Here is a 26,464-nt window from a genome sequence, read left to right on the forward strand (position 1 = left end):
TTGCTGATGGTGTGCGGGTTCCTATTGGTATGCCCTCGTAGCTAACCAAACGAATGGATGCCCGTGCCCCCTTGCGTTGCCCTTCCCCTCCAGCAGACCACCCAACCCCTTCTTGCTCCACAACACCAACCCCGAAGGTCACCACACCAAGGGGAAACGTGGAAAAACGACTTGAAACACACTTGTCGGAGTCACATGGAAACGTCCAGGGAGGCACGAGTGGATGGGAAGGAGAACGAGGGATGAAATGGATCAGAGAGGGTTGCTGAGAAGGGGATTGAAGAAGGCAGCAAGAGCAAAACAAACGGCCAACAAGTTAATCCATCAGTAACGGACGACCAAACGGGTGACCTTCGATATCAGCTGATTTCGAAAAAAAGGGGGTGTGTTATGGCGCACAACAACACAGCAACATCAGCAACAAAAACATCGTCAACTGTACCAACATCTTCTCTTCGCCTTCTTCGCCTTCAATAACCCCGCAATAGGGCAATCGAGTCAGCTGCGACAAATCGAGCCACTAAGCGATTGGTCTTCCTACGGACAACCTTAGCGAAAGGCTGATGCTGGGGATTTAGTAAACTACTGTATGGGGCACGTACGTGACTCGTCCTTGACGAGTGACGTTGAGAGAAGTTCACTTCGTATAGGCCCAGGCGTAGCAGCAGTTCTAAAAGACTTCATTCTTTGGCATATATGTCAGATTTCAGCCAAAGGTGGACATTTTGGAGGGGTTTTTAGAGGATATAAATCATAGATCAATCATAGGTTTTAGAGGATAGGATGCATAGATCTCAAACATCTTCGTCTGTGTTAAAAGAATACTAATATGATCAAAGCACCATTCCCAATAGGCAACATCTGTTTTGTTTTTCAGAATCCAGATATTCTGAAGCAATTCTGAGAAGAACTTTTGGAGCTACTCGTCGGTTTTAAACCCCATACTGGTTAACATTCAACCTAACAACAGCAGCAGCTGCAAAACATGTTTAATCCGCATACCCCCGCCTCTTATCCGCCAACAACACCTTCCTTTCGACGGAGGCCTTTTATTCAACGTTTTAACCCTGCGAAGGATAACTCGTTAGCTGATCGTTTTAAGCGACAAATACTCGTTCTTGTGCAGGTCTGCGGGTTTCCTTTGGCAACCAAGAACAGCAAACGTGCAATGAAACGCAACGAACAACCGCAAGCGGCCGATTGGCAACCGAAAACTGCACATCACGCACCCCTTGTGAAGGAGTTGGTATTTTTTTCGGCTATTGTTCAACTCCCACCATGCGAACGAAGCCAAAACGCAACATTCCAAGGCCAAGGGGCAACCCGAGAAGGTCACAAACATCCCGGGGGGTTGTGTTGGGGCACAAATCCAACAACACTCTCCCCTCCTGTGGGGTGGCTTGCTTGTTTTCGGTTATTGTTTGCTGATTTTCATTTGGTTTCGTTTGCTGCGCTCGGAGATGTGTAACGTAAACAAACACGAAGCAATGCTCAGCGATTGGGAAGGTGTGCGTGTGTGTGTGTTTGGGCGAGGAAGAGGGGGATGAAATCTTTCTTCGATTACAATTTTCGCCACCGTTGCAGGGGTGGGGTTGTTGAACTTCAAGGAATGCACAACATAGACGTAACGCGCGTGTTCTTGGTGACAGAATTCGAAGATTCGAACAGGCTACTAGGGGGTAAAAGCCGAAGAACTAGGACCGAAGAGGAGTAACAGCTATGTGGGTCAGAAGACGACAAAACACGCCTTATGCGAGGTCGAAAAAATAACCCTAAAGGCATCGTAATGTTGCGAGAAACTCTACCGAGATGTCATCCCAAAGTCACCGGGCTCTCGTTAGTAGACGTGACACTTGGCGATCTGTCAGAATTTCTCCAAACACTTACACCGATCACATTCTGATACCTGATTATTGGATTTGGAATATCGATGAAGCGTTTGTAGACCACCCTCAGGTTTAGAGACACACCCATCTTACACTGCACTTGAATATTTGTTTGCATCATGCGAACAAAGAGACTGACCTAGAGGGATGATACTGACACGCTGCATTAATGTGTGCAGTCTGAGGATAAAGCATTAAGCTACTGAAACGTGCACCGTTGTTCTAGACGTTTTCTAGGTCGACCGGAAGTTGATGCGATAAAAGCGCAAAATTATCGCCGAGGTAAAAAAATGAGACTACGAGTACACCTGATACTGATAGGTTGCAAGAAATGGAGGTGTATGATAGCTACCAAACAAAAGAGAACTTGGAGCTGTTTGATGAAAGTTAAGGTAATTACGTAACCAAGCTAAAAATATCATATACTTTTGTTATGAAAAAGAAATAATAATCTCATTACCAAAAAAATGATAAAATAAATAAAAACCAGCTCTAAATATTGTCCATCGGGTCTAGACAACTTTTATTCCTCAAATAGGTCATTTATGCTCTTGATTAATGATCATCTAGCGATAACTTAAAGCAAAGTTATTTCATCAATCATAAGCATTCTTTTTATTTCCACTAATTGGCCAACCAACACCAATTAGTCGACTATAATTTGGAATTCAATTCAACGTACTGTGGCTACGTCCGAACAAACTTCGCGAGCTCTAATCACTTTAACGAAATGCAAAGGTGTAGTAAAAACACCTAAATCCCACCCGACTTGCTGCTTCTAGAATAAATACTTTTTTTTCGCCCTCACCAACCAGCCCAGACACAAAGACTCCACACAAATACCAACATGCGTACACAGGGCGATGCACCTGTCGTGCAATCAGCTGGTGGGTGTATCGGTGTATGTGTTTGGAAGTACTGCTGCTGATTGCAATCACCTTACGGTCTCCTACAGGACATAAGCAGGGCGTTTGGTGAGGCCAGAAATAAACTGACGTTCCTGTTTCGGGATGTCGAAAAAAGACAGGTATCCCATAGTGCATCGGCAAAGTGCAAATGCAACGATGTTGCATCAGTTGCCGCCGGAGTTGACGAACCTTCTACGGTTCTTCTCGTGAGTTTAGGTCTCTTCTTCCACTGGAGAAACTTGAAACTGGAAAATCTGCCACCTTCGATGGCGCTTAAAGGTGTAGAACGAATGGAGCTATAATACGAGACGGATTGGTAGCTTAAAAATAACACTGTTACTAGTCACACGCCCATACACCTTGCCGTCACAGTGGCATTGGTTGCAGCGACCAATCACACACATACACACCACCAAGTTGCTGCAGTTGCATAGCTATGTCGCTGCACGATGACATAGTGATCCGTCTCATTTTGCACAGCCTTTGAAGGTGAATCGGGGGTGTTTGCGAAGCAAACGAGCGAAAGAACGACTAATGAAGTAAAAGACCCGACTCTCCTTTCCCGGAAGGCACGATTATTGGCTTGTTGTTCTTGTGCTTTTTTTTCGTTTTTTTTTGCATGAAACAAAGAACCGGAAAAGAGTATAAAAAACCCCACAAATCCGGGTGATTGGAATGGCAATTAGTGAAGCAACCGACCCGGACAGTGCAGAACAGCAGCAGACTCCAGGAGCTTAATTACATTGGCGACGATGATTCACTTTTGGAGGTAAAGAGAGCGACAAGAACATTGGTAGAGTGTGATTGCACATCTGCAAGGCACATGGGTTGGTTGTTGAGCGTTAATTCAGTATTGATTAAGCTGTTCTTCTGTTTTTTTTTTACAAGACACCAACAGATTAAGAAATAATTACGTCATTTTGTTGAGACATAGATCCAGCCCCGAATGGTGACATATTTCGGTCAACATTTGATGCGCACGTGTGTCGACATTCAAGCACTAGAAAATAAAAAAATTTGATGTCCTTTTTTGCTAGATAAACCTCAATTAAATCTTCTTCTATGAAAACCCAAAAACACAGAGCAGAGGTTGCTACACTTCAGCTTCACAGTGTGAACTGATCGGGAGCATCCGATTTCGAAAAAAAACCAATAGACGTTGGTCACACCCACCCCCTGTGCCCCGTTTCAGCAGTATCATCCATTTTTCGCTGTTTTTTTTTTGCTTTTGCCTGATTAACGTCATAGTTTAATGCTGAAGTCAACACCCAGACAACAGCTCACGGAGAAAAAAAAAGGGATGGGAGGGTGGCGAGTGAGAGCGAAAACAAACAAACAACTTTACACAAACACCCCCCCCCCCCCTTTTCTACACCCCACGATGACACACACACTCACGCACCCACGGAAGAGAGTTTCTAGAGAGGGAGGGGAGAAGATTGAATTTCGCAATCGGTAGAAAATTCGCCACGCACCTTCGCAAGCCAACATAAACTACGCATTTATGTGGCGCGGGGAGATGTTTGTGAGAGAGAGAGAAAATAAAAAAAAAAAAAACAAAGTAAATAAACCGCGCCACATGCCCAATATTGCGCAGTCCACGGGGCTGTTCGCGTCTCAGACAGGATTGTGCAGGAAAATGCGCCCGCTGTCACGTGTTTGCGTTGTAGAGGATTTTTCGAGGTGCGTGGGGTGATGGAGAAGAAAGGATGGGGAGGGGGAGGGCGAGGGAGACAGTGGAAGAGCGCATACAACGGACGGACTTAAGGGGGGAAAAGAATGAAAAGGAAACGGAGCAAAATATGTTTAGATCACTCGAGCCTTTATAAGCCTTTGTTTTTAATTCTTTTTTTACTATTTAAATATATACGTCGAAATTTATTTACAATTTATATTATGCGTATTTGAGTAAGTTCGAGGCTCACTTATCACGCTTTGGAGCCATTCGCTAAATGAAGCATTATTAACAAGACTTTCAAAGATCCGTCTCATTTAGCTGATTTGCATAAACCAATCCTCCGCCCGGAAGCTGTTGTAATCGGAAACCGTAAAATCCCCCGTCAGTCCCGGCCAAGAACACTCACGCCGAGTAATAATGCGCCACAAAAGAAAAGAAACCCGCAAATATGACAGACGACGGATGAGAGGAAGCACTTCTCGGGCTCGAAAGACAAAGAAACTCGAAACCTGTTGCACTGGGCTATAGCCGCTGCAGTTGGCAAGAAAGAAGGTTAGCTGCAGATATGTATGTGCTGGAAATGTTCCTTAAGAAAAGGGAACGGAAAACGACTCGAAACTCAGCCACAAAACGAGCGCTTAACACACGTATGGGAGGTCTTTATCATGGTGAAGGATAGAGGAGGGTTAGAAGGGAGCTGGGCTGGGAGACGGGTGTAGGACTCCATCAACTGCTCGTGTCCGTTCGTGTTCGATCTGGAACAGTGACAGAGACAGCTATCGAAATTGTGAAGCGATATGACAGTTGCGTGACAGCCAAAAAAGCAACACAAACAAAAAATACGTTTATCAAATATGGAAAAATGGGATCGAAAATTCGAACAAATCTCCAGCACGACTGAAACTAATGTGCTAACATCCGTTAAGTTTGACATTTACGTAAGTGAATTAAGACAAAATCGCCATTTTAAAACTGCCCCAAAAAAGGACTGGATCCACAACAAACGCGCTGAATCCTGAGATCAGTCGCCAACCTGTTGTGATTTAGCAGCAAAATGTGCTTTTGATGCCCCCACCCACCCCGCTTTTCGTATGTATGCGTACTGGTGGTTGTGTGCGTGCGTGCATCATCCCGTGTGGGACCTTTGTTTTGACCCACCATTCACTCGCCAAACCCTACACCCCTTCTCACCACCATCAGGGCGGGACAACATCCCTGCCACCCCCCTCGCTCACTCAGGGAAGGTTGATAGTAAACCCACACTCAAACACATTCACGTTGCTTTAGGGCTAGCAAGGGCTGCATGGTAAGAAAGCTAACCTGAGACGACGTAATATAAAACAGCACTTTCCTGCAGACGAGACGAATGGGAATGCACTTTTTGGTGGTTTTTAGCAGTAGGAAATCCAGGAAACTAAAATACTCTGATTTGCGAATATTTATAAAGCTTCTGTTTTGTGTTTTATGTGCATTTTTTGTGAATTTATGGAAAATTCTAAATATTATATCTTTTTGATCCCTCTAAACATAGTAAAGGAAACGTGAGATGAAGTTCACCCACAGTTCATAAAAAACGATCGAATAGCAATAATTTGTTTTAAAATAATTAAATGTACTTTGTCGACATGGTCTTATCAGCTAAAGGGGGCTATTTTTCATAATTGAAACCTAAATTAGAGCCCAGTTCTCTATCTCTGGGCACGGTTCAAGTAAGCAACAGCACGCCTATACTACTGCAAAAACGATCTCCATCTAACGGCATATAGCTCTAGCAAAAGAGAACAAACAGCAACACCAACTACTGCTCTCGAGCCATAGCATTCACCTTCAGGTTCGGGTTTTTAAACAGAGTGAGCTTGCGTTTATTCCACAATTCTAGCTGCAACATCGTCTCCCAATGCCAACACGAGCGGCTGTCATGGGGCTACCCACAACGGCTAATTAGCCCCCACATACACACAGACACACGTGTGTACAAGCATTGCAGCAAAATTGCACTCAGCAGCGAATCGAACGTTCAAGAAAAAAAAACAAACCCCACAAATAAATAAATAGTGCATTATTGCGCGAACGGTTGCCCGATTGTTTGCCGAAGACGTGTGTGCATTCGTCTAAAACTCACCCATACGCACGGTTGCAAGTGGCGTGTGCGCGGGCGCTTGTATCGGTGTGTTGGTGGCGACCAACCGACCGAACCATTCCGAAACCAGCTGCTCCGGAAAGGTTGGGTCTGTGTTGTGCTCAACGTTCGCTCTATCTGCCCGCGAGAACAAAGAAACAGCCAATGATGAGAGAGCGAGGGGGGGGGGGTGAAGATGAAAGAGAAGAGGAGAGGGAGGGAGGCAACACCCCACTTATCCCCAGGCCATTCCCCCACCCCTCCAACCCAAGAGTGTTCGTCGGGGAGGTCGAAATGAGCAAGCCAAAATAACAACTCAACCGCAAGCTCTGTTTGAACGGCACGAAACAAGGAGGAAACTAGGGTATGGGGAAGGGAGATTGTGGACAGGAGAGGATGGGGGAGGAAAAACAAAAACCATTGCGCAAAGCGACGAATGCACACCACCACAAAACGAAGCGAAAAAACGTCGCAAACGAACGGTTCTCGCACGTTTTGACGTTTGCAGTTTGCATCCCCTTTGAATTATTTTTGTTTTTTTTTGTTTATTAACATTATTATAATAGCTGTTCGGAAAACGATCGAAAGATGATCGAATGGAAGAAAAACGGTATTTGTGGGGCGAGCGGCTAGTTTCCTGCTTTAGCGTTGCTTTAATTAATTGCATCTAGCTATTCTTTTCCCTTTTGCCCTTTTTTCCACATGGATGAAGATAGAGACAGGATGAGATCTCGCGCTCGCTCTCGCTCGGGTGGGAGAGAGATTTCAATCAATTAACGACACTTGAGAACACGTGAGCTGCACTTGAACTGCCTTATTGATATTAATAAGCGTCGCGGGAGCTGTTGCTGCATGATCGAATCAGCTCCCGAATGTGTCAGGCGTAACGAAGTATGTCTCAGAAAGGACAAACAAAAACAAATGCCCCTTTTCTTTTGACACACCCCACTGTCCTATATGATCAGTCTTACAATCCTATCAATCTCATGTGGCGAGTTATGTTGTAGTTATTTTAGAATGTTTAAAGCCATACAACATTTGTATGCAATATTTATGCAGTTGTTTTATAAAATTTTCCCGACCTGTCAGTTCGAATCCTCGAAGACAGCAGGAGCTGTGGGAAAGAAAATCCAACAATGCGCACACATTGCTACATGCGTACACACAAACATAGCAGCTGGCAATGCGTAATTGCAACCAATAGACGGTCCGTTGTCTCGGATAAACGGAAAGAGACAGCGTGGGGACAAAATCAAGACGACAGAGATGGATGGCGACATAAGCACACAATCATACAATCACGGAAAACGCCCACGCACAATCGCACGGCACCAAGAGAGCGTTCACGCACCCCCGTTACGCTCATGCGCTCCAAACGAGAGAGAGAGAGAGAATATCTATTTACGACGTTAGAACGAGGAGCGTGCGTAAGGACAAAGGAACGGGCCTTTCGATGGCGTGCGTTTCGTAAGGGCAGTAGTAGTAATAGAAAAAAAGGGGGGAAATAAACACAACCAAAGCACGATTGCGCCTGCAACAAAGAGTGCATAAAAATGACGTTTCGTCCAGCCGAGCCCGTTTGACAGCACAAACAAAGCGAGCTAATTGTCGCGCGCGTGTTGCTGGGTTGTCAATAAATGTCAGCTCTCTCGTTCTCGCTCGTTGTTGCTCCCATCAGTACTAGCTTTTCTTTCTTTCTTTGCTCTCTATCTCGTTCTCCCTCTCTCATATAGGCTCGTGTTTGGAAGAAAAAAAACAAACGCATGAATCAGCAAGGTGAGTGAAGAAATCCGAGCTCGAATGCATTCCGGATGGAAGAAGGGGGAGATGGACATACTCCCCCTCCCAACCCTCCTTTTCCACACTAATACAGAGAGTGTGCACACAAAGGACCGTTTCTAGGTTAATATGCTCCCTCCGCCAGTTCCCACCCTCTTCCACCCCTTCCATGTCAACACAAATCGGTTACTCACTTGACTGCGTCGTATCTCGATCCACCTCACGCATAGTACGCACCACCACCACCACCACCTCCCCTCCTCCTTCTCCTCCTCCCACCGTTACTTGATAGAAGAAGCACAGCCAGCGTGTTTTTGGCGATTCCAAGTCCTCCACCTCTAGGCGAACATTGCTTTGGTCGATGGGGACTGGGGTGGAGGGCAGGAAGCGAACAGAGCTGAATGATGGATTGCTGGGTCGTGGGGGAGCGATGGGTAGGGTGTGTGTGTGGTAGGTACGCACAAGCGGATCAAAACAAAAACTGCGTCATTGTCAAAACTGCGTGCCCCGTTCTGTTGCTTTCGAAAACAAACAAAAAAAAACAAACAAACACACACACACGCGCGCGCGCGTTGGGGCACGCTCACGATCCACTCAGTGCTCCGTCTCGCTCACACGTTGCCACTCGTTGATCTGGATTGATAGAGGGCTTTCAATGAAGGGATGAAGGGATGAAGGGCGCGAGAATGAAACAAAAAAAAGGGCAAAAATACGTTGACGCGATCGCGACTCCTACGAGCTGCTGCTACGCACGTACGTTAGACGCTTACTGTTGGGTTTTGACGCTTCTCGCTGACGGCATGTGGGTTAGCCTTCCCTCCCCTCTTCACCCCTTGAGGGACACAAACCAAGTGTGTGTGTGTGTTTGTTGATGCAATTGTGCAGGGAAGAGCGAAAGAGCGCGCGCGCTCACGGGAACGAGCGGATGCACCGAGCACACCAACACACCTACACCATAGATGTTGTGCACTCTCGGACGCGTTCACGAGATAAAGATTTCGCAGGATGAGATGTTTCGGAGATGGTTCGCGATTCCGCGAGCAGGAAAATGGTGGTGATTTTTTGTTGATGTTATTGTTGCTTCACCCTGCACAAGCTGGAACGTCGTGCACAAACACAAACAGCCCGCTGATTCGTGTGTCACTTCGCGACGACGTAATGCCACAGAAAAAATTATGCTCTCTCACACACACACACACACACAAGCGCGGGCGCAGCACAGGCGACCCTTCGACGTGGAAAACGCAACACAACACAATGTTTTGATGTTTTCGTTCTCGCTTGCACTACCCGTCAGCGGGTTTGCTCGCTCGCGCGCAGCCAGCTGTCACTTTGGCCAGGGGCTTTGTAATGGGAGACAAAAACAAACAAACGAAAACCACAAATCTGAAGGATCCCCCTCTCGTGATGGGATAAAAGGACACAGAGGGCAGGGGGGGGGGGATCCCTTAACGGAAGCGTAATAAATGGGAAAAGCAAATCCGTCACTGGAACTGCGATGCGGATGTACGTTGCTATCTGCTCCGTACGCTCAGCTGTACTGACCCCGTTGAGCTGTTGGTTCAAACAACACACTAGCCCCTGTCCGACATCCGCACACACTGTCGCACATTTACTTGGCTGGGTCCCTCTTTTGCAACACATCTGCGCCCCACATACACACGCGCGCGCGTTACTATCTTCACCATCAGCTCATAGAAGGGTTTTGCGCGAAGGGATGAAAGGAGAGAGAAGGGTGCGTTGTGTTTTGATTGTGTTCGCTGATCGCTCTCGCTCGCACGACCCCCTTTTTTGGCTGCTTGTATTGCTTTTCAACACAACTGTACGCACGCAGCCACCTGGACGATTGGCTGCGTACTGTGTCCGTTTTGCCAAGCCGTCTCTTTCGTTCGGCTGCGGCGTTTGACAGTTGGCGGGTGCGTTGTTATTACTGCTTCGAGTCATATGGTTTTTGTTTTCTTCGATGCGTTTTTTTTGTTTCCGTTTTCTCATCTTTCTTTCTAGACAAACCCAATCGTCCGCAAGCAAGCGGGATCGGTTTCGGTTTTCCCTTTTCGCACGAAATAAGACGGAATCTTTCGGTAGTGATAGAAATCTAAAAAATCCCATCAAGCTCTTTTCCACTCTAAATTGTGAGCTGAATTTAAAGTGTTATTGCAGCCGATTGCATTTAAAAAAACTTAAAAAATATACTTAACTCGTGGCAAACAAACTTATATACAATGAAACTGGGTCCCAATCTGTTTAACGTTTCCGATATCTCTTTACGTAAATACATTTTTTTTTACCAAACGTTTAAATAATCAACTCGAAAGCTATATGCCCGAAGGAAAAATAAAAGGCTAAACGAAACAACAGACGCTTGAGAAGTTTGTGCAACCTAAGCCAGCATGCAGGAATTAAGATAAAGACATTCGAGAGAGCAAAAATGATCAGATATCTACCCACGATGCCACAGAATTCCCACTTAGCGGATCTTATTTCTTCGCGTTCATTCAACACACGTTCGGGGACATACGTGATCCACAAAGAATCCTCGCGAGACCAGGAGACCGAAACGCCGGAGTCCAGCCCAGCCACTTTATAATGCGTTTTGGTTTATTTGCAACCGCTGCAGACTGAGGCCCCCTTCATTTCCTCACGAAACAGGAAACTGCATCTTTGGTGGGGTAGAAGAAACCAACGCTTGCAAGCGACGTACATCGAGTACGCACACATACACACCCAACTGCCTTCCAGCTGTTTTTGGAGCAAACAGAAGCAGGAACCTTCTCGAACCATCGAAAACACTATTTTAAACGCTTTGTTAAAATTAGTTCACACAGGGCGAAGTTCCCGCCTCATTGAGGAAGAAGAAGAAGAAGAAGAAGAAAAACGCTTCTTCCTGAATGTGTTTGGGAGCAACATTTCAATTTTAAAACCACACCAACCCTCCCCTCACACAACACACACACGCGCGAAACGAGGGTTGCAACTCGCGCACAGTGGGAGGAAAGCGCTGCTGTGGACGTGGAAAAAACAAGTCCGAAGGGTGTGCGCAAGGACACCGGGGAGTGGGGGGACGGTGAAAAGAGAAAAAAATATGGCGCTTTTTCGCCGTGACCTTCCACTGGCGAAATGTTGGCAGCCGGAGTAAGAAAAAAAAGGACACAGTGGAAAAGACGATGCACGCCAAGGATGCATCCATCGCCGCCATTACATACCTCTGCTGTCGCTACTTCGCTGCTGGGGGTTTGGGGCTGGTAAGTGTGTATGTTTACTTTACATAATCCACCGTTGTTGCTGCTGTTGCTGGCTTGCCGTTCATCATCTCCCGCTGTGCAGCCCTTCAGGATACCGCCCTTAATCCGCCATACTGGTTGGGGATGTGTGTGCGGTTTGGGGTTTTGAAGGTGTTCACTGGCTGGCGTTTTACTGGCCACCTTCCACGATTGCCATCGTCGTGATGCCGTGGAAGAAAAAAAAACGTGGCGTCAGGATACGTCGAAATTTGCGCGAAACCGCGGCGTAAATGAACTGAAATGAGCAGCAAAATGAAAGAGGCAGTGTTTTTTTTGGTTCCTGAAGCACAAGAGACCCTCGAGTCGCCCCGCGAAAAAGGACAACATGGTTACCTCGACGTTAGGCGACTCCTAGCAGCAGGGCTTGCGCGCGTGGGCTGGCTTCCTGACCGAGTGGCACACGGTTGGATATTTTAAGGACTCGGTGGGGTTTGATTGTTGCCGATTCGTGGACCCACCCTCAACCCGGGGCCACCTGGTTGATAGTAGAGCTTTCGATGTGTGCGGGTAATGATATTGCAGGCTCCCTGCTGGAGGGGTGGCTTTTCTCACGCACTTGCACCAGCCCTTATGCACCGACACACCGACGACACGCACGAACACATGCATACACACACACACGCCAAACAGCAGCAAGATGAACCAAACAATTGGGGGAGAGAAGGGGAAAAACAAACAACCGAACACCACGAACTACGCGACAAATACACACGCGCGCAAAAAAAGGGAAACTCGAAGCAGGGCTACCTTCTGCAAAATGGCGATTGCGACGTTCGCTTTTTGGCAGCTTCAAACACAAAAAAAGAAATGCACGACTTTCTTACGACGAGCGCAGAGACTCGCTGCGTTATCCTTAAGGACAATGCCTCCGCTCGATCACCCTCTCTCTCTCTCTCTCTCTATCTTGCACCAGGGTGTCCTTTGCGTCGATACAGTCACAAAATATACAAGAAAAAGTATTTTCCCGAGCTGCTCGTTGGTTTGCTTCCCTTCGAACACAATAACACAAAGCGACGATACGAACGGACGAGGTTTGATGCCAACCTCTGGCCGAATGAAATAACTCAATCGAAAAGTCGCTGCTGTTTCTGATGGCTTGACCGAGACCGTGGCTATGTCTTCTTTTGCTTCTTTGTCAGTGAGCTCTTCTGCTTCTTCATCTTTTTCTTGAACGAAGCTGAAGCATGCTTCGCCTGAGAAGTGCAGTTTGGAGGAATGGTTGGTGACTTTATTCTTCAGGATTTTTTTTGGTTACAGCATATTTTATCAACATTCGTACGTTAAAGTTTGTTTGTTTTTTTGTAAAATTTTCTAAAATAATTCACACAGTAAAATACTGACCAAAACAATCGCGCACGCACAGCGACATTGACACAACTAACGTCAACGTCGGCATCGTTTTTGTCTCTTGAAAATGATACCTCTTTATCATTCGTGCCCTTTGGATTGATTCAAAAAATACTTTTTACGGTATATATGACTCATGATAGCATTAAATCGAGTCTGTTTTATTTTGAAAGTCAATAGGCAGAGTTATTTCTCATAAACAAAGCTAAAATCACGACGAAATAAATTAGTTCTTGGAAGGTTAATATAGCACTCACCACCTACCTGTAACATACACATCTTATCCATGCTGTGACCCTTATGTGTCAAAATAGGTTTTGTTTATATTTTTAAATCGATTTCAATAAATCTAGGTCATTTACAATAAATTACTAACGAGCAAATATGCTAGATTTGTACATATACTAAGAGTTTCATTGCAAAACTATGTTACTAACGCTACACAGTTCTATAAGCAATAAATTCAATAACATCAACACATGAGAGCAACCAACCAACCAACCAACATAACCCACAGGGCTTTTCATATGGTTTCATATTGAGCATAAAGAATAAATCTAGGCCCTTCCATACGCTAGACAATATTTCTTTCCAATTGTTCGATTGAATAAAGTCGAGAGCGTTAGGATTTAGCCGAAGTATCTTCATCAATTCAGAATATTTTTATAAAGGTACAATTAAAACACATATTTATATACAATCACCAGAGTCCAATGCACTTGTACATATAGGCATGCAAACAGTTGAAATGTAGGCAGAGTATATGTACACATCCATATACATGTATTCTGTTGTGTATATATCTGTATGCATATGCGTACGACCGTGTTTGGGCATCGTAGAACAGAAGAAACGATCGATGTCCTTAATAATATTCTTCCTCGATCGCCTGTTCAATGCTAGAAAGAGCAGTAGTTCAACCCAGCATTCCACAAGTTCTAGGCTGATTCTAAGGGCACCATCTCGCTGCTCAATTCACCGATCCAGCACGACAACTCGTACGCATACATTAGACGTAGCTTACGATGGGATTATTATCTGTCGAGTATCTGTTCCTAGACAATTTTTAACTAAACCTTAATTAACCTACTGGATCCAGTGTACTGCTACGCGCTAGCCTGGCCGAACTACGCTTTTCTCTTGTATAGTCCTGCCGGAGGCAGGACATGCCACAAGGACTGGCTTGAAACACGTCAGAACACACCTACCACGAATTACGTATTCTAACGATGACCAGGAGAGGAAAATGCTCATGGAGCAGAACGGGAACCGGAGGGACAAAAAAGTAGATGTTGCACAAGAGGGTGGGAGAGATGGTGTCTAAAAAAAACAGGAGGGAATCGACACCACAGCGACACGGATGACGAGGCTCTATTAAGTATCTAACCTCTAAATAAATGTCCTTCTGCTACTGTTAACCCGTGGTAGAAGATCCTTTCCCTCCTATTCTACATCAACACGCACACACACGCACACACGCACATACACACATTGGAAAGGCAATATAACCGTGCAACAAATAGCGAAAACAGCAGGGCTCATTCCCTGGAGCGCCAGGACACACAATCTCCCAGATTCACACGCACAAACTGTGCCAACATGTGCTCCATAAGTCGTGTGGCCGGAACGAGCCCCCAATCCCTCCCGTACATCACTAATTATTTCTTACTGTCTCTCTACTTCAGCTGGTTCACCTACCTCGACTACGCCGCGCCACATTAAAGCATTCGTCCGTTTCAACACATCTGGTTCAAAATCAATCTAATTGATTTTTAGTTTTGTTTTGTATTTTGTTCTCTCATTTTTTTCTCTATGCTGACACAAATTTCTGACATTCTTACAGAATACATCTAAGTATGAATTAACGCCTCAAACCAATGGCCTTATGTTGATTCCCCCCCACCCCTCTCTCTCTCACTCTCTCTCTTTCTCTTTCGTGATGGTGCGCTGTTTTCCCTGCCACGGATTTTCATTTTAAAATCCTACACAACGAGGCTGCTCTTGCGCCTTGTAAGCGTGGCCGCAACATAACTTCTACTTCCCTTACAGCAAACACATACACACACTCACGCACACCCATGCGCTCATAACATAAACCGACCAAGCAGGCATCCTCCACTCTCCAGTTGAACACACTGTATAACCTCGCAGTCCGCGGTCAGCTGAGGATATCCTGAGGCTTCCTCCTCTAGAACTAGCCGTTAGCTTCGTTCACATCCTTCAAAGGGTATGCTGGCTCGCTGGAGGAGTGGCCGGAAGGGTGTTTCGCCGTGTCTCCTCTGCTCTACAAATTGCACTCCTGCCGTAACTGACCGAGGAGATGTCTGATTTATCAGGCGCTACAACCGCTTAGCGGTCTTGGCATGCTCCAGGAGAAACCAGAACAGCCAGCCTGTGGGCAGCCTAAAACAACTTTACGGGCTGGGTCGTCCGGTGCCATTCTAATGACGTGAACAGACCACCGGATCCTAGCGAGTCTAATTCGCTGCACGACAGTGAAGCTATCGTATAGTTCGTAGAGCTCGTCTACATGTTGGTAGAGATGTTCATGTCACCGAGTAGATGTACATTTCTTTATATCAATCCTCCTTAGGATTTATAACTATATCTCTAACCAGGGCTTGCGCTATTCAGGATAGGGATCTGCTGACCTGTAAACCAAAACGTGGCTCCGGATGGGGAAGGATAACGACACCCAACGGTATGTCCAGTTGTGAGGTAAAACCATGGGTGCCAGGAGAAGAGAGATGTATGCAGATGATGAGCAGGGAAGGATGAGATGTCACTTACAACTACTCTTAACGTCCACTTCGTTTACGCTAACTTTTCTTGGCCTATAAATATATTTATATATATATATATATATATATATATATATATATATATATATATATATATATATATATATATATAAATATAAACTTTCATATGCTTTGCTTTCACGATTTATTACAGTTGCGTGATTTGTTTTTTCTCTCGCGTATGATTTCCCCTCGTCTGAACCGAGCAGGATGTGTGTATGTGTTTGTTTTATGATTACAACTATTATAATTATTATTTTATTTTATATTATTTTATTATATTCCACCTTCCGTCTCTTTAACCTCATGTTCAGGGGAAGGTGCATAAAGCTGGTCGTTTTCCTTGCAGGCGACCCTTCTCTCGATTATCTCCTGCCAACAGCCAGTTCCGGTCTCGGATTAGCGACCTGTAGCACAACACCTCTTCCGGTAATCGAACATCTACACACGCACGCACGCAAATGGTACCACCAGCAGTTGTGTGCGCAACTCGTTTAAGGAGGGAATTAACACGCCAAACTGTCGCTCCTAGCGCCGTTAAAAGGATACACGTCTTGGGTGCAACCGAAATAAAACAATACACCAAACGGTAAAAGTAAAAAAAAAACACACACACACACAATTCAACCATTCGTTTGCGAAACGGCGTGGCCACCTCTTTAAGACGAAGAACTATCGATCGCAGCTGGACCTGCAGTTGCACAATTGCCAATCGAACGACAACGGACCTTTCCTGGAAAGGCTAGCAAAACGGAAGGCAAGCGAAGAACAAGAAAACAAAAACGCAAGAGGGCTTCTTTTTGATATGAGAACAATTCCTTTTTTCTCTTTTCTGATTTCATCTGCTGAAACATATTCGTAGTTCAGTTTGCTCCATGTGGTGTTACCACGAATTACCAAATTAATGAAGTCTGTGAGTCTGTATTGCAATATGAGTTTGACAGCAAATGTATGTAATTTTCTTCTGTGAATTCGCATCGTGGTTACTCCTTATAACCGTCAAATGATGCATACATATACAATAATAATAATAATAATAATGATACGTGCTAGTGTGATTGCACGAGGCGCGGGAATTTCTGTCCGCTCCATTACAAAGGGATACATAGGGCCGGAAGGTCCTACAACAAGTTCCTCACACCAAGGCATGTTTGACTGTGATTAGACAAAAATAACCCTGGTATTACGAACGAGAACTCCATCCCAGATGTCGGTAAAGCAACCACAAACGGATCTTGCTTATTGGAAAGCGAGATATTGAAAGGGGCGTGCCACAAAAGCCTGTTCTATCTACAATAATTGATTTTGTTCAAATTAATCGAACAAAACAACCAAACGCATTACATGTACTACCCTTTCGTTTTTCTTGGCTGCCTGCTTTTTCGCACCCTTTCATATCTCTCTCTCTCTATCTCGAATTTAACCATGCTGCCAGTCCTAACAGCAGCTTTTGATAAGAATAAAGAGAAAATAAAAAACGCATCCTAACCGCTCGCGCTTCTATTCGACTCTTTAACTCCACTTGAGTGCATACACTGAAGGATATGTAAATTATTGCGCAAAATCTCAAAAAGCTCCACACACCGCGTGCTTTTCAATGTTAAAAAAGAATTAAAACATAAGCCGTACGAGCGCCTAGTTTGCGGAGGAAAGATGGGGCAAGGATGGAACAGGGCCCTCCATTCCCCCCACAGGCTATCCGTGGTTCGTGGTGTGTGTGTGTGTGGATGGGTGTGTGTGTTCTACGTGCCCCAAAAATATGTTGCTCTCTGACCCGGGCTTGAAATGTGTGGAATTGGGTTGGATTTCTTGGGCAGGTTATCGCAACCCACTAATAAAAAAAGGGAGGGCTAAATGAAGGGGGGTTGCGGGTTTCGAAGGTTTTATATCTTCTGGCGCTTGAGGCCCGGCTCGTAGTCGTCGCTTTCGTATTCGAGCTGCTCATCCTCTTCGTACACCTCACCCGGTTGATGATCGCCGCTGGCGTACGCGGTGTACTGATTCTGGTACGAGGACTGCTGCTGAGTAGCTGCAAAACAAAAAATCGAGAAAAAAAAGAACACCCACCCCCGTTAGTTGGTTTGGCAGGGAGGGAAGGATGTGCTTTTGCAAAGCACAAGCTAGAAAACCCCTCACCTTCGTGGTTGCTGGGAGGATGGTAGCCGCTGTTGTTAGGTCCTGGGGAGCCCGGTGCCGACATGAGCAGCTCCTCATTGATCGGTGAGCCCTCGCGCGAGTTATCGGTGTAGCTGGGCGAAACCGGTGCCGAGCGGGGCATACCGAAGGGCGAGCGGAAGCATTGGGAACCGCGCTGGCGCCGCTTCCGGTAGCTCTGATCGATCAGCTTCAGCTCGCTGGATGGGTCTATCCGCCAGAAGCTACCCTTGCCCGGTTCGTCCTGCGATCGCGGTACCTTGATGAAGTACCTGTTGGGAAGAGGAGAATGAAAGTTAGCAGCGATTGTGGATCCGAACAGCGATGGATCCTTCCAAAAGCCTCCTGGGCAGCAGCTTACCGGTTGAGGCTCAGGTTGTGCCGAATCGAGTTCTGCCAGCCCTTGTTCGCGCCGGTCCGATAGTACGGGTAGTTCTTTGAAATGAACGAGTAGATGCCCGAGAGTGTGAGCTGCTTTTCCGGCGATGCCGAAATGGCCTGGACGATCAGCTGGGCGTAGCTGTACGGTGGTTTATCGCTCTCCATCGACTGAGTGGCCGGTGCTTGAAATTCCTGTACCAAAAAGACGAAAAATAAGCACACCTCCTTCCCATAACCCTCATCCTTCCGGGGAGGGGTCGTCCTTTTTCGAAGCACTCACGCAATAGTTGTTGTTATTGTTGTTGCTAACCGCACTGGCGGTGCTGTGCTGGTGATGGTGATGATGGTTGCTATTGTATTGGGCAAACTCGTGCACGTTTTGCCGTGGACTAGTGGGGCAGCTGTTGGCGGCACTGATCGTACCCGTCGGTGAAGGGTAACCGCTGCCACTCGCACCGTGCATGTCACTGGTGCGTCCTCCGGCACCACTGCCACCGTGCCCACCACGCCCATGGCCACGCGGGACGTCCCCGAGCAGGGCGACACCGGTTCCGGACGGACCGTGCTCGGCGGGAATCGAAATTTTTAACGGCGCGTAGATGACGCTCGACGATGGCGATTTGCCACCACGATGGTGATAGTGGCCTCCACCACCACCGCCACCGCCGCCACCACCACCTCCGCCACCACCTGCACCACCGGCACCACCGTGGCCGATGATGGTGGCACCGTACGCACCGCTACCGTGCGCCGCACCACCTATCGGCAGACCGGAAATGGCACCGACGTGCAGAGGGATACCACCCATTGGTCCGGTACCGATCTTGACCGGTGTGTGCTCGTTCAGATCCACCAGGATACCATTGTTGGCCTGGTCGATCAGGTTCTCGAACTGGATCTTGATGTTTGTACTTGGGAAGCGAATGCTGCAGCTGCGTTTGGGGATGAAATAGAGAAAATTAGTTACTCCTCGGGTAGGACGAACGGACAACCGTTTTCTCTCTCTCTCTCTCTCTCTCTCTCTCTCTCACACACACACACACACACTTACAGCTTTGGTAGTTTGTACGGCTCGTCGCTCTTGCGGTGGAACACGTTGTCGATGAAGACACCGTTCTTGCTCAAACAGAACAGCGTGAACTCGTCGTTCATGTCGTGCTGAATGATGAAGTGCTTGCGGGAGATGAAGCTGTTCTTGCCGACGTGGAAGTCCACCATCGACTTGGACGAGTTCCGGCCCACCTCGATCACGTCCTCGCTAATCAGCAGCATGTTGTCCTTGCTGATGAGCCGCCCGATGAAGTTGTGATAGTTGGCGGTGTTGGCGACGGGCAGCCCAATCCCGCTCGGTTCCCCGCAGCTACCTCCCGACGAGCTGATCGCGGCCGCGGCCGCTGCCGCAGCAATGGCGGTGGCGGAAGCGGTGGCATTGGCAGCCGCAGCCGCGGCCGCATTCGCCAGAGCACCCTTTGCGGCGGCTGCCCCCGAACCACCACCCGCAGCTCCACCACCCGCACCGCCGCCACCACCACTCGACACCTTACCGGTGGCGCCATTGCTCAGCTTCACCGTGGCGGACGCGGGTGTCGGCGACGGTGAGGACACCGGCGAGGACATCGAAATGCGCCGGGTGCGGTTGTTGGTTGCGGGGGCGGCTTTTTGATAGGTGGGCGCGCTGTTGCTACTTCCGGTGGACGAATTGGCGGCCGGTTCGGTTAGCGGGGTTTTGATTGATTGTGGGGCTTCCTGTTTGACGACCTTCATCTCGCCGTTACCACGGGTAGGCATGCAGTCCTGCGTGCTGCTGGACATCACGCGCCTGCGAGGGTTAACGACAAGGACAAGCAACACCCCCGGGGGTTTGTTTTGCTGGTTCTCACTAGAGCTGTTGTTCCTGCGTCCGTTAGCAGGTCCTCTACTCGTTCGCTGGGATGTTTCGGCTCCTCACACTCCAAGGATACGCGATGTTTCACACACGTGCGATGTAACGGTTTGCTGTACTGCTAGGCGCCTGTTCTGCTGAGCAAGGAGAGTTTCGCATCGTCCACGTGCTTGGGTCACAACCGGAAGTTCCGGAAGGGTAATCTTTCAGCCCGGGGTCCCCACCCCACCAACTGATACTTTTCACACGCACACACACACACACGCTACCCACCGCGTGTGTGAACTTTTTTTTTGTTTGTCCACTTCCAAGTTCTGAATTTTCTCCACAACACACGGAGCGCGCGCACGCTCTACACCTCAATCCGACACCTAAAACAAGCGTACAAGGATGACACGCGCGTCTTTCCTTCACGCACAAGTCCGTACCAAAGGGCTTACTACTTTCCGTCCTTGCTCAGACACAAATGTGCTTTCGGAGTAACGCTGCAAAAGAACAAAAAGAAGACATTTTAGATAATGAAATATGCAAATCGCAATTGCTGCGAAAAAGAAAGGCTCATCCATGATCCGCGCGCGCTGTTCTACATTAAATGCTGGTTGTTAATAACATTGTTATTAAAAACATGCAGCAATTCGTGATTACTTCTAACCCGCGAAGAACTCTCGCTGAGTGTTGGATTTTCTCGAGCAATTTTCGCATTCCTAATGCGCAGTTTACTGCGGAAATTGTAAACGTGTTTTTCCATTTTTATCTTCTTTCCCCCGAGCTGTAATGCCATTCGTTTTCCGACGCCAATCTAGCACCGAAGGACCGCAACACGCCAGTGCAATTGTTGACGATAATATCCCAATTGATTTTACGTTCCAGGCCAGTGTTGCGTCGGGTGAGGGAAGAAGGGCCGCGAGAGGGTGCACGCGCATGCGCCAGGATTTGGCAGTATAAACCACGAGAGGTGGATAAAAAAAGAGCGATGATGCACAGAAGGGCGATTTTCTCTCCCCGGGGGTGAGAGCCCGTAAAAAAGTAGTAGCCTATTTTCCCGCAAATGAATGAGACTGGCCCAAATGAGGCGAAACTTCATTTCGCAAAAAGGTGATTAAACCCGGCTCAATAAAAAGCCCTCAGGGTGCCGTCATCTTATGCACCCGTACACACCTTTAAATACACAGCACACCACACCAGTGTTCGATTCGATTTGTTGAACGAAACAGTGGATTTGTCGAGCTCCCGACACCCCTAGCGGAGGGAACAATCAATTTTGCGTTGTTAGAAACAAAAACACACACACATGCGCGCGCGCAACGCGGGGCACAATCACAATGAAGTTGTGCTAGGTTTTGCTTGGGAATGTTGTTGACGATTAGTGTCAGATTGCCGTTGGGCTAGGAAAAATGCAAACTACCGCGTATGAAATACAAACAAACAACGAGCAAAAGAGAGCAAAGCGGAGGGTGTCTCTTTTCTGCACGTCATCTAAAGCAGGCAAATGAAACCGATTAACAGGCTTTAGTGAAACGGAATGAAAACAAATCAATGGATTGCGACCGATTTAGTGCACATATTGGCAAGTCGATGCACACGCCCGGGTTTTTTGTATCATTTACGACTTACACAAAACAGCACACACCCGGTTCCTGCCTGGTACGGTGTTTTTCATTACATTCCCGAACCGAGTGACGAACACGCGCGAGCGCACGTGGTGCAAGGTTTGTGTGGCTTAGTAATCGTGAGCGCATCTCACTCGTTTTATGTTTAGCATTCGACAGGCAGCACTCAAAATGGCCACTGGGGTGAGCTTGGTGGCTTAAGCAAGCCCGCAAACAACAACAATAACAGTCAACATACGTTTGTGGGGTGTGAAATAATAAGCGCACTTCGGCACGAGAGCACACGTGCCTGGCGTCGATTACCTAAGAGCGTTATCTTGTTCAGTTTTTTTTTGTTTCGTGTTTACGGTAACGGGAGATAAATGAACCACCACGAAAAACGAGCCTGCTGAATGGGATGAGGAGGCAGCAACAAAGATGGTTGTTCCAATCGCGCAGGGAGCAATCCGGGACCCCATTCGGTTAACGTCAAACTGTCAAAACCAACGCGGTGTCCCGTTTGACAGTTGTTTGTTTTCCAAAACTCACTGCTGCGAACTGAGCAAGCGAGTGGGAGATTGTTTGCGCAACGGGGGATGATTATGATTGCCGGGAAAAGAGACAAACAAAAAATGCAAACGTGAGACCGGAACGCAAGACGGTGGATTATTGCAGCTACACCTTTTAATGAGCAAAATGACACAGAATGGAGTGTCATGTGGCGGTACAGAGGCACACGACAAATGTGGTGGTGTCTCAAGGCCTCAGAACCGACAAACAAAAGTAACACCGTTGCATATGCGTGCGTGACAAGACGCGACGCGCGTCTCTTAAGCAGCCTCCGGTTGCGAAGAGGATGCTTCCGGTTTGCATATCCCGCAGAATGTATGGGTGTTTTTAGTGGTTGTTTCCGGAGCCCGAAACGGGGGTTTTCTCTCGGCTCTCGGCACGCTTAAAATTCACCTCAAATAAAAGCCATCGTTGTGGTGCCTTAGCGACAACAGTATGCCCTTGAACATAGAAGCGATGTAGCAGGGGAGACTGAAAGAGAGAGCGAGAGCGAGAACTACGGATACACACATTGCGGAGAAAATTGCGTTCTACGCAATAGAACGCGCTCACGCGCCATATATGTCCGCGCATAGTAGCGCTCCATCAGGCAGCGATTGGCAGTTGTTCGGGACATCTTCGATACCCAAAATCTCGTTGAATCGCAACCCAACACAAGCGATGTTTTGCAAAGATCGATCGATCACCCCCCTTTTTGGAAGCGAGCTAAGCCCCGGACGCCGTGCGTTCGTGTGCGTAATTGCGTTTTATTTCCTGCGCCCGCGCGATGGCCAGGCGATAGCATATTGTGTTGCCCCCACCCTTAGTAGGGCGATACGGTGCTTAGTACTACTCCCATAGAGAGAAGGCCGAGTGTCGATTGTTCTAACTTTTCTACTTGTGGAGAGAGAGAGAAAGAGACGGGGAGATATACGCAATAAAAGTGGATTATCTAGCAAAGAAAAATAATAACATGTTTGCTGTCATAAACATAAACAAATCCGAGAAAGACTCATCGGGAGCATGTTGAGAAGCGCAAGGTTAGTCGATTAGGGCATAAAAATCTCTCCCTGGTACACAGAGGTACAATTACCCGCCCTCGAAACGCTAAAAACATTCCTTCATCTTCTTTCTGTGAAGTGAAATGTAGTCTTCTATTTTGAATATCCCTAGAGGCCATTTCTAATATATTCAAAGGTTTTCCACTTCTTTGTGGGCTCGACTTGCTGGCGCCGTATGCCCTTGAATAGGTTGGGTTGGATTTGATTGTCTATGGTTTGTTTTGGTTAGTTTGATAAGTTTGTTTGTTTTGGTTAATTTTGGATGGATTGTTAGCTTTAGTTGGTTAATTTGATTTGTTTAGAAATTTTAAGTTTCTATTCTTAATTGCTGAGGATTTGCTCATATCGATATATTGTTGAATTTTGCAAAGTTTGTTTTTTTATAGTTTTACCGTAAGGGTTCCTCCAGTCTGTTTGTAGTTTATGGTGGCTTATGTTAGGGTCTTTTTTCTGCTTTTATGATATTTGATGCGAAAGAAGATTTTATGGATCCTTGTTTCAGGTACTTTACACATATCACAGTCTCCATTTGTTTCTATTTTCATGAGATGCAACCATTTTCTGGAGAAATCATGTCCTGCTAGTATTTTGTTCATGCTTTTTATCTCGTGCGCCCTTAGGTTGAACTCCGATTTGGGTTTCTTTGATCTTTGCCACCTTTTTAATTGATTCCTGATGTTTTTCATAGATATTGTTTGACTATGTTATTTTATGATTTCTTACTGCCTTTGTAATGCTTTTTACCATTTGTCTTCTATGTATTTCAGAATATGTTATTGATTTAATGATTTCTTTACTGGCTAAGAATTTGGTAGTTACGATTATCCTTATATTTTTCCGAAGAAAGCGCATATTGGCGTTTTGAGTGTATGAGGATCATCCTTGATCGAGTACGCCTCTTAGTAGGGCCCTATGCGTGGTAAGGGTGGGTGGTGCAAACCTGTACCACGGTTCCGGAACCGAATCGGCCTATCGTACACGAGCATGAACATCAACACTTCAAAAAATCAAAAGTGTAACTTTTGCCATTGCCAATAACTTGCTTGCTCTTTCCCTCCTTCAAACTCTTACGCGAATTCACTCGATCGAAAAGCCTCACTACTACATACACATCGTTCTGTTCTGTCGGTACCCGTAATTTTGTCGGAACCGCTGGAACCGAACATCGCTCCTACAATTTGTATGGAGCCAGACACTGTTCCCGGAACGGTTCCGTATCGTTTGCACCCAACCTATCGTTTGCACCCACCCTATCGTTTGCACCCAACCTAATAGTTCTCTTAGCGGACTTCAGCTGTTTTTTGGATCGCATATTCTCATTATGACTTATAGTCTTTTGCGAGCTTTGATTTTTAAGGTTTTCTATTTGATGTTTGAAGGATAATTTTTTGTCTATCCATACGCCTAGATATTTGAACTTTATCAATTTTGTGATTGTTTCTTCCATGTGTTATTTAGTTCATGTACATAGTAGCATAGTAGTACAAATCACCTTGTGGAATTCCATCTGAAACAAGCCTTGTAATCTTTTCCTGTTCCGTGGTCCATCTTATGATGTCTATTGATGCTGTGTTGTTTAGGAATATTTGTATTAATGGCTATGTGAGCACGCTGTTATAAGCGTTTTTGTAGATTTTTTAGGTATTTCATATATAATCCTTTCATGGCCAGGCGCAGAATTTTTTCCCTCCTTAGAATAATTTCCCATTTGGTTGTTGTTTGATCAGGATGTGCTTAAAACACAAAAACATTCTATTTCATGAACAAAAAATGTTACCGCTTAATGTAAACAAAGAGCTGACCTGTTAATGTTTTTTATGCGATATGCTCAGAAATTTGATTTTTGAGCACATCTTCGTTTGAATCGTGTTTTTACCGGTAAATCATTACCGAAAAGTAAAAGTGAAACACATGCATTATTTAAAAATCGAAACGGTGTCCTAAATATGCAAAATCTATCAAGTTTCCATTAAATGAGCGCTTAGAATAAATTTCACTATAGCTGTACTCATTGTGCTATTCTTAACCTTAGCAATGTTGCTTATTACGTCGTAACCTTCGCATATGCTTGATCCTGGCTTACGATATCAACTACGTTCTTCTGGACACCTTGGAAACGGGACCACATTCGAGCAATTGATTATTCATAATGCATCTAGCATACGTCTAGCTCTCAGCCTGAGATTAGCCTACTTTTCCTCTTAAAGTAGCGAAATCTTCCAACATTGCACTATGTACAGCTTATTTGCCTATAATTTTTCTCATCAATAAATAGGATGCAGCAGTACATGTTTACATTATGCAACCAGACCTGATCTACAAAGAGAGAGAAAACCTTTACCGAAACTAGAAACGGTGCCTGCAGAAAAGAATGAGGGTAATATAATTTGTTAGCTGCTGTTTCTATTACAACTATTCAATTAAAAAACAACTTTTTAATTAAAATAAAGTTAGGCGAGCGCGTTGTGGGGGAAAAAATGGCCTAAAACTTAAATCCCGGCTTCGAACATACTCGTCAAAGCATCCTATAAAAACACAAGCCCACACATAAATTATTAACAAAACGCAATGCTTCTCTTCCGGATGAACATCAAACAAGGGCCCTTACATTACACCCTTCGGTTGTCATTGCTCGACGCGCTACGCAGGATGACCCCACCAGTGTGAGGTTATGTTCACATCCTTTACGTCAATTTCCGCCCTGTCATACTTCGGCGCGCCATCCAAGCCCAATCCTCACGCTCCCAGCACCCTGGTGGGTGTTACCGTGCAAACAAACGCAATAATGTCATTATTTAATGCGATGATGGTGTGTGCGGCTAGCTAAATGGACTGCCCTCCACGGGAATGGTTGGGAGCGAAAATAAAGATTATGCTGCCATTGCCCAATCTCGGCTGACCTCTTGCAGGGCCACGAGTTCGCGCGCGCGGGCAGATGATGCCAGCAATTCGGAATTCCAAAATAAATGATGCGCCCTCTTCCTGTCCTTCCTGTCATTCCTGTGCCGCGGGTACTTCTGCCACACACGTCCCTTTCCCACGGGGGGTC

General features: G+C 46.3%; 1 protein-coding gene across 1 annotated transcript; it reads right to left on the reverse strand.

Annotated features, from left to right (window-relative positions):
• Nucleotides 1-16,514: 16,514 nt before the first annotated feature.
• Nucleotides 16,515-20,394, reverse strand: LOC128728260 (forkhead box protein K1). Its single transcript, XM_053821879.1, has 6 exons — nucleotides 19,874-20,394; nucleotides 19,386-19,801; nucleotides 18,615-19,266; nucleotides 18,315-18,526; nucleotides 17,936-18,225; nucleotides 16,515-17,828 (listed from the first exon to the last, which is right to left on the reverse strand). The coding sequence occupies exons 1-6, from the start codon at nucleotides 20,144-20,146 to the stop codon at nucleotides 17,683-17,685; spliced, it is 1,989 nt and encodes a 662-aa protein (XP_053677854.1). The 5' UTR covers nucleotides 20,147-20,394; the 3' UTR covers nucleotides 16,515-17,682.
• Nucleotides 20,395-26,464: the final 6,070 nt, after the last annotated feature.

Source organism: Anopheles nili, chromosome X (genome assembly GCF_943737925.1).
Source record: "Anopheles nili chromosome X, idAnoNiliSN_F5_01, whole genome shotgun sequence".
Lineage (NCBI taxonomy): Eukaryota > Metazoa > Arthropoda > Insecta > Diptera > Culicidae > Anopheles > Anopheles nili.

What these genes read in the sequence shown, in the direction of transcription:
- LOC128728260 (XM_053821879.1), bottom strand. Translation starts at nt 20,146, where the DNA reads ATGTCCAGCAGCACGCAGGACTGCATGCCTACCCGTGGTAACGGCGAG. An exon ending in CCGTACAAACTACCAAAGCT is followed by an intron (nt 19,267 to 19,385) that starts GTAAGTGTGTGT and finishes CCCCAAACGCAG; the next exon opens with CTGCAGCATTCGCTTCCCAA. An exon ending in ACAATAACAACAACTATTGC is followed by an intron (nt 18,527 to 18,614) that starts GTGAGTGCTTCG and finishes TTTTTGGTACAG; the next exon opens with GAATTTCAAGCACCGGCCAC.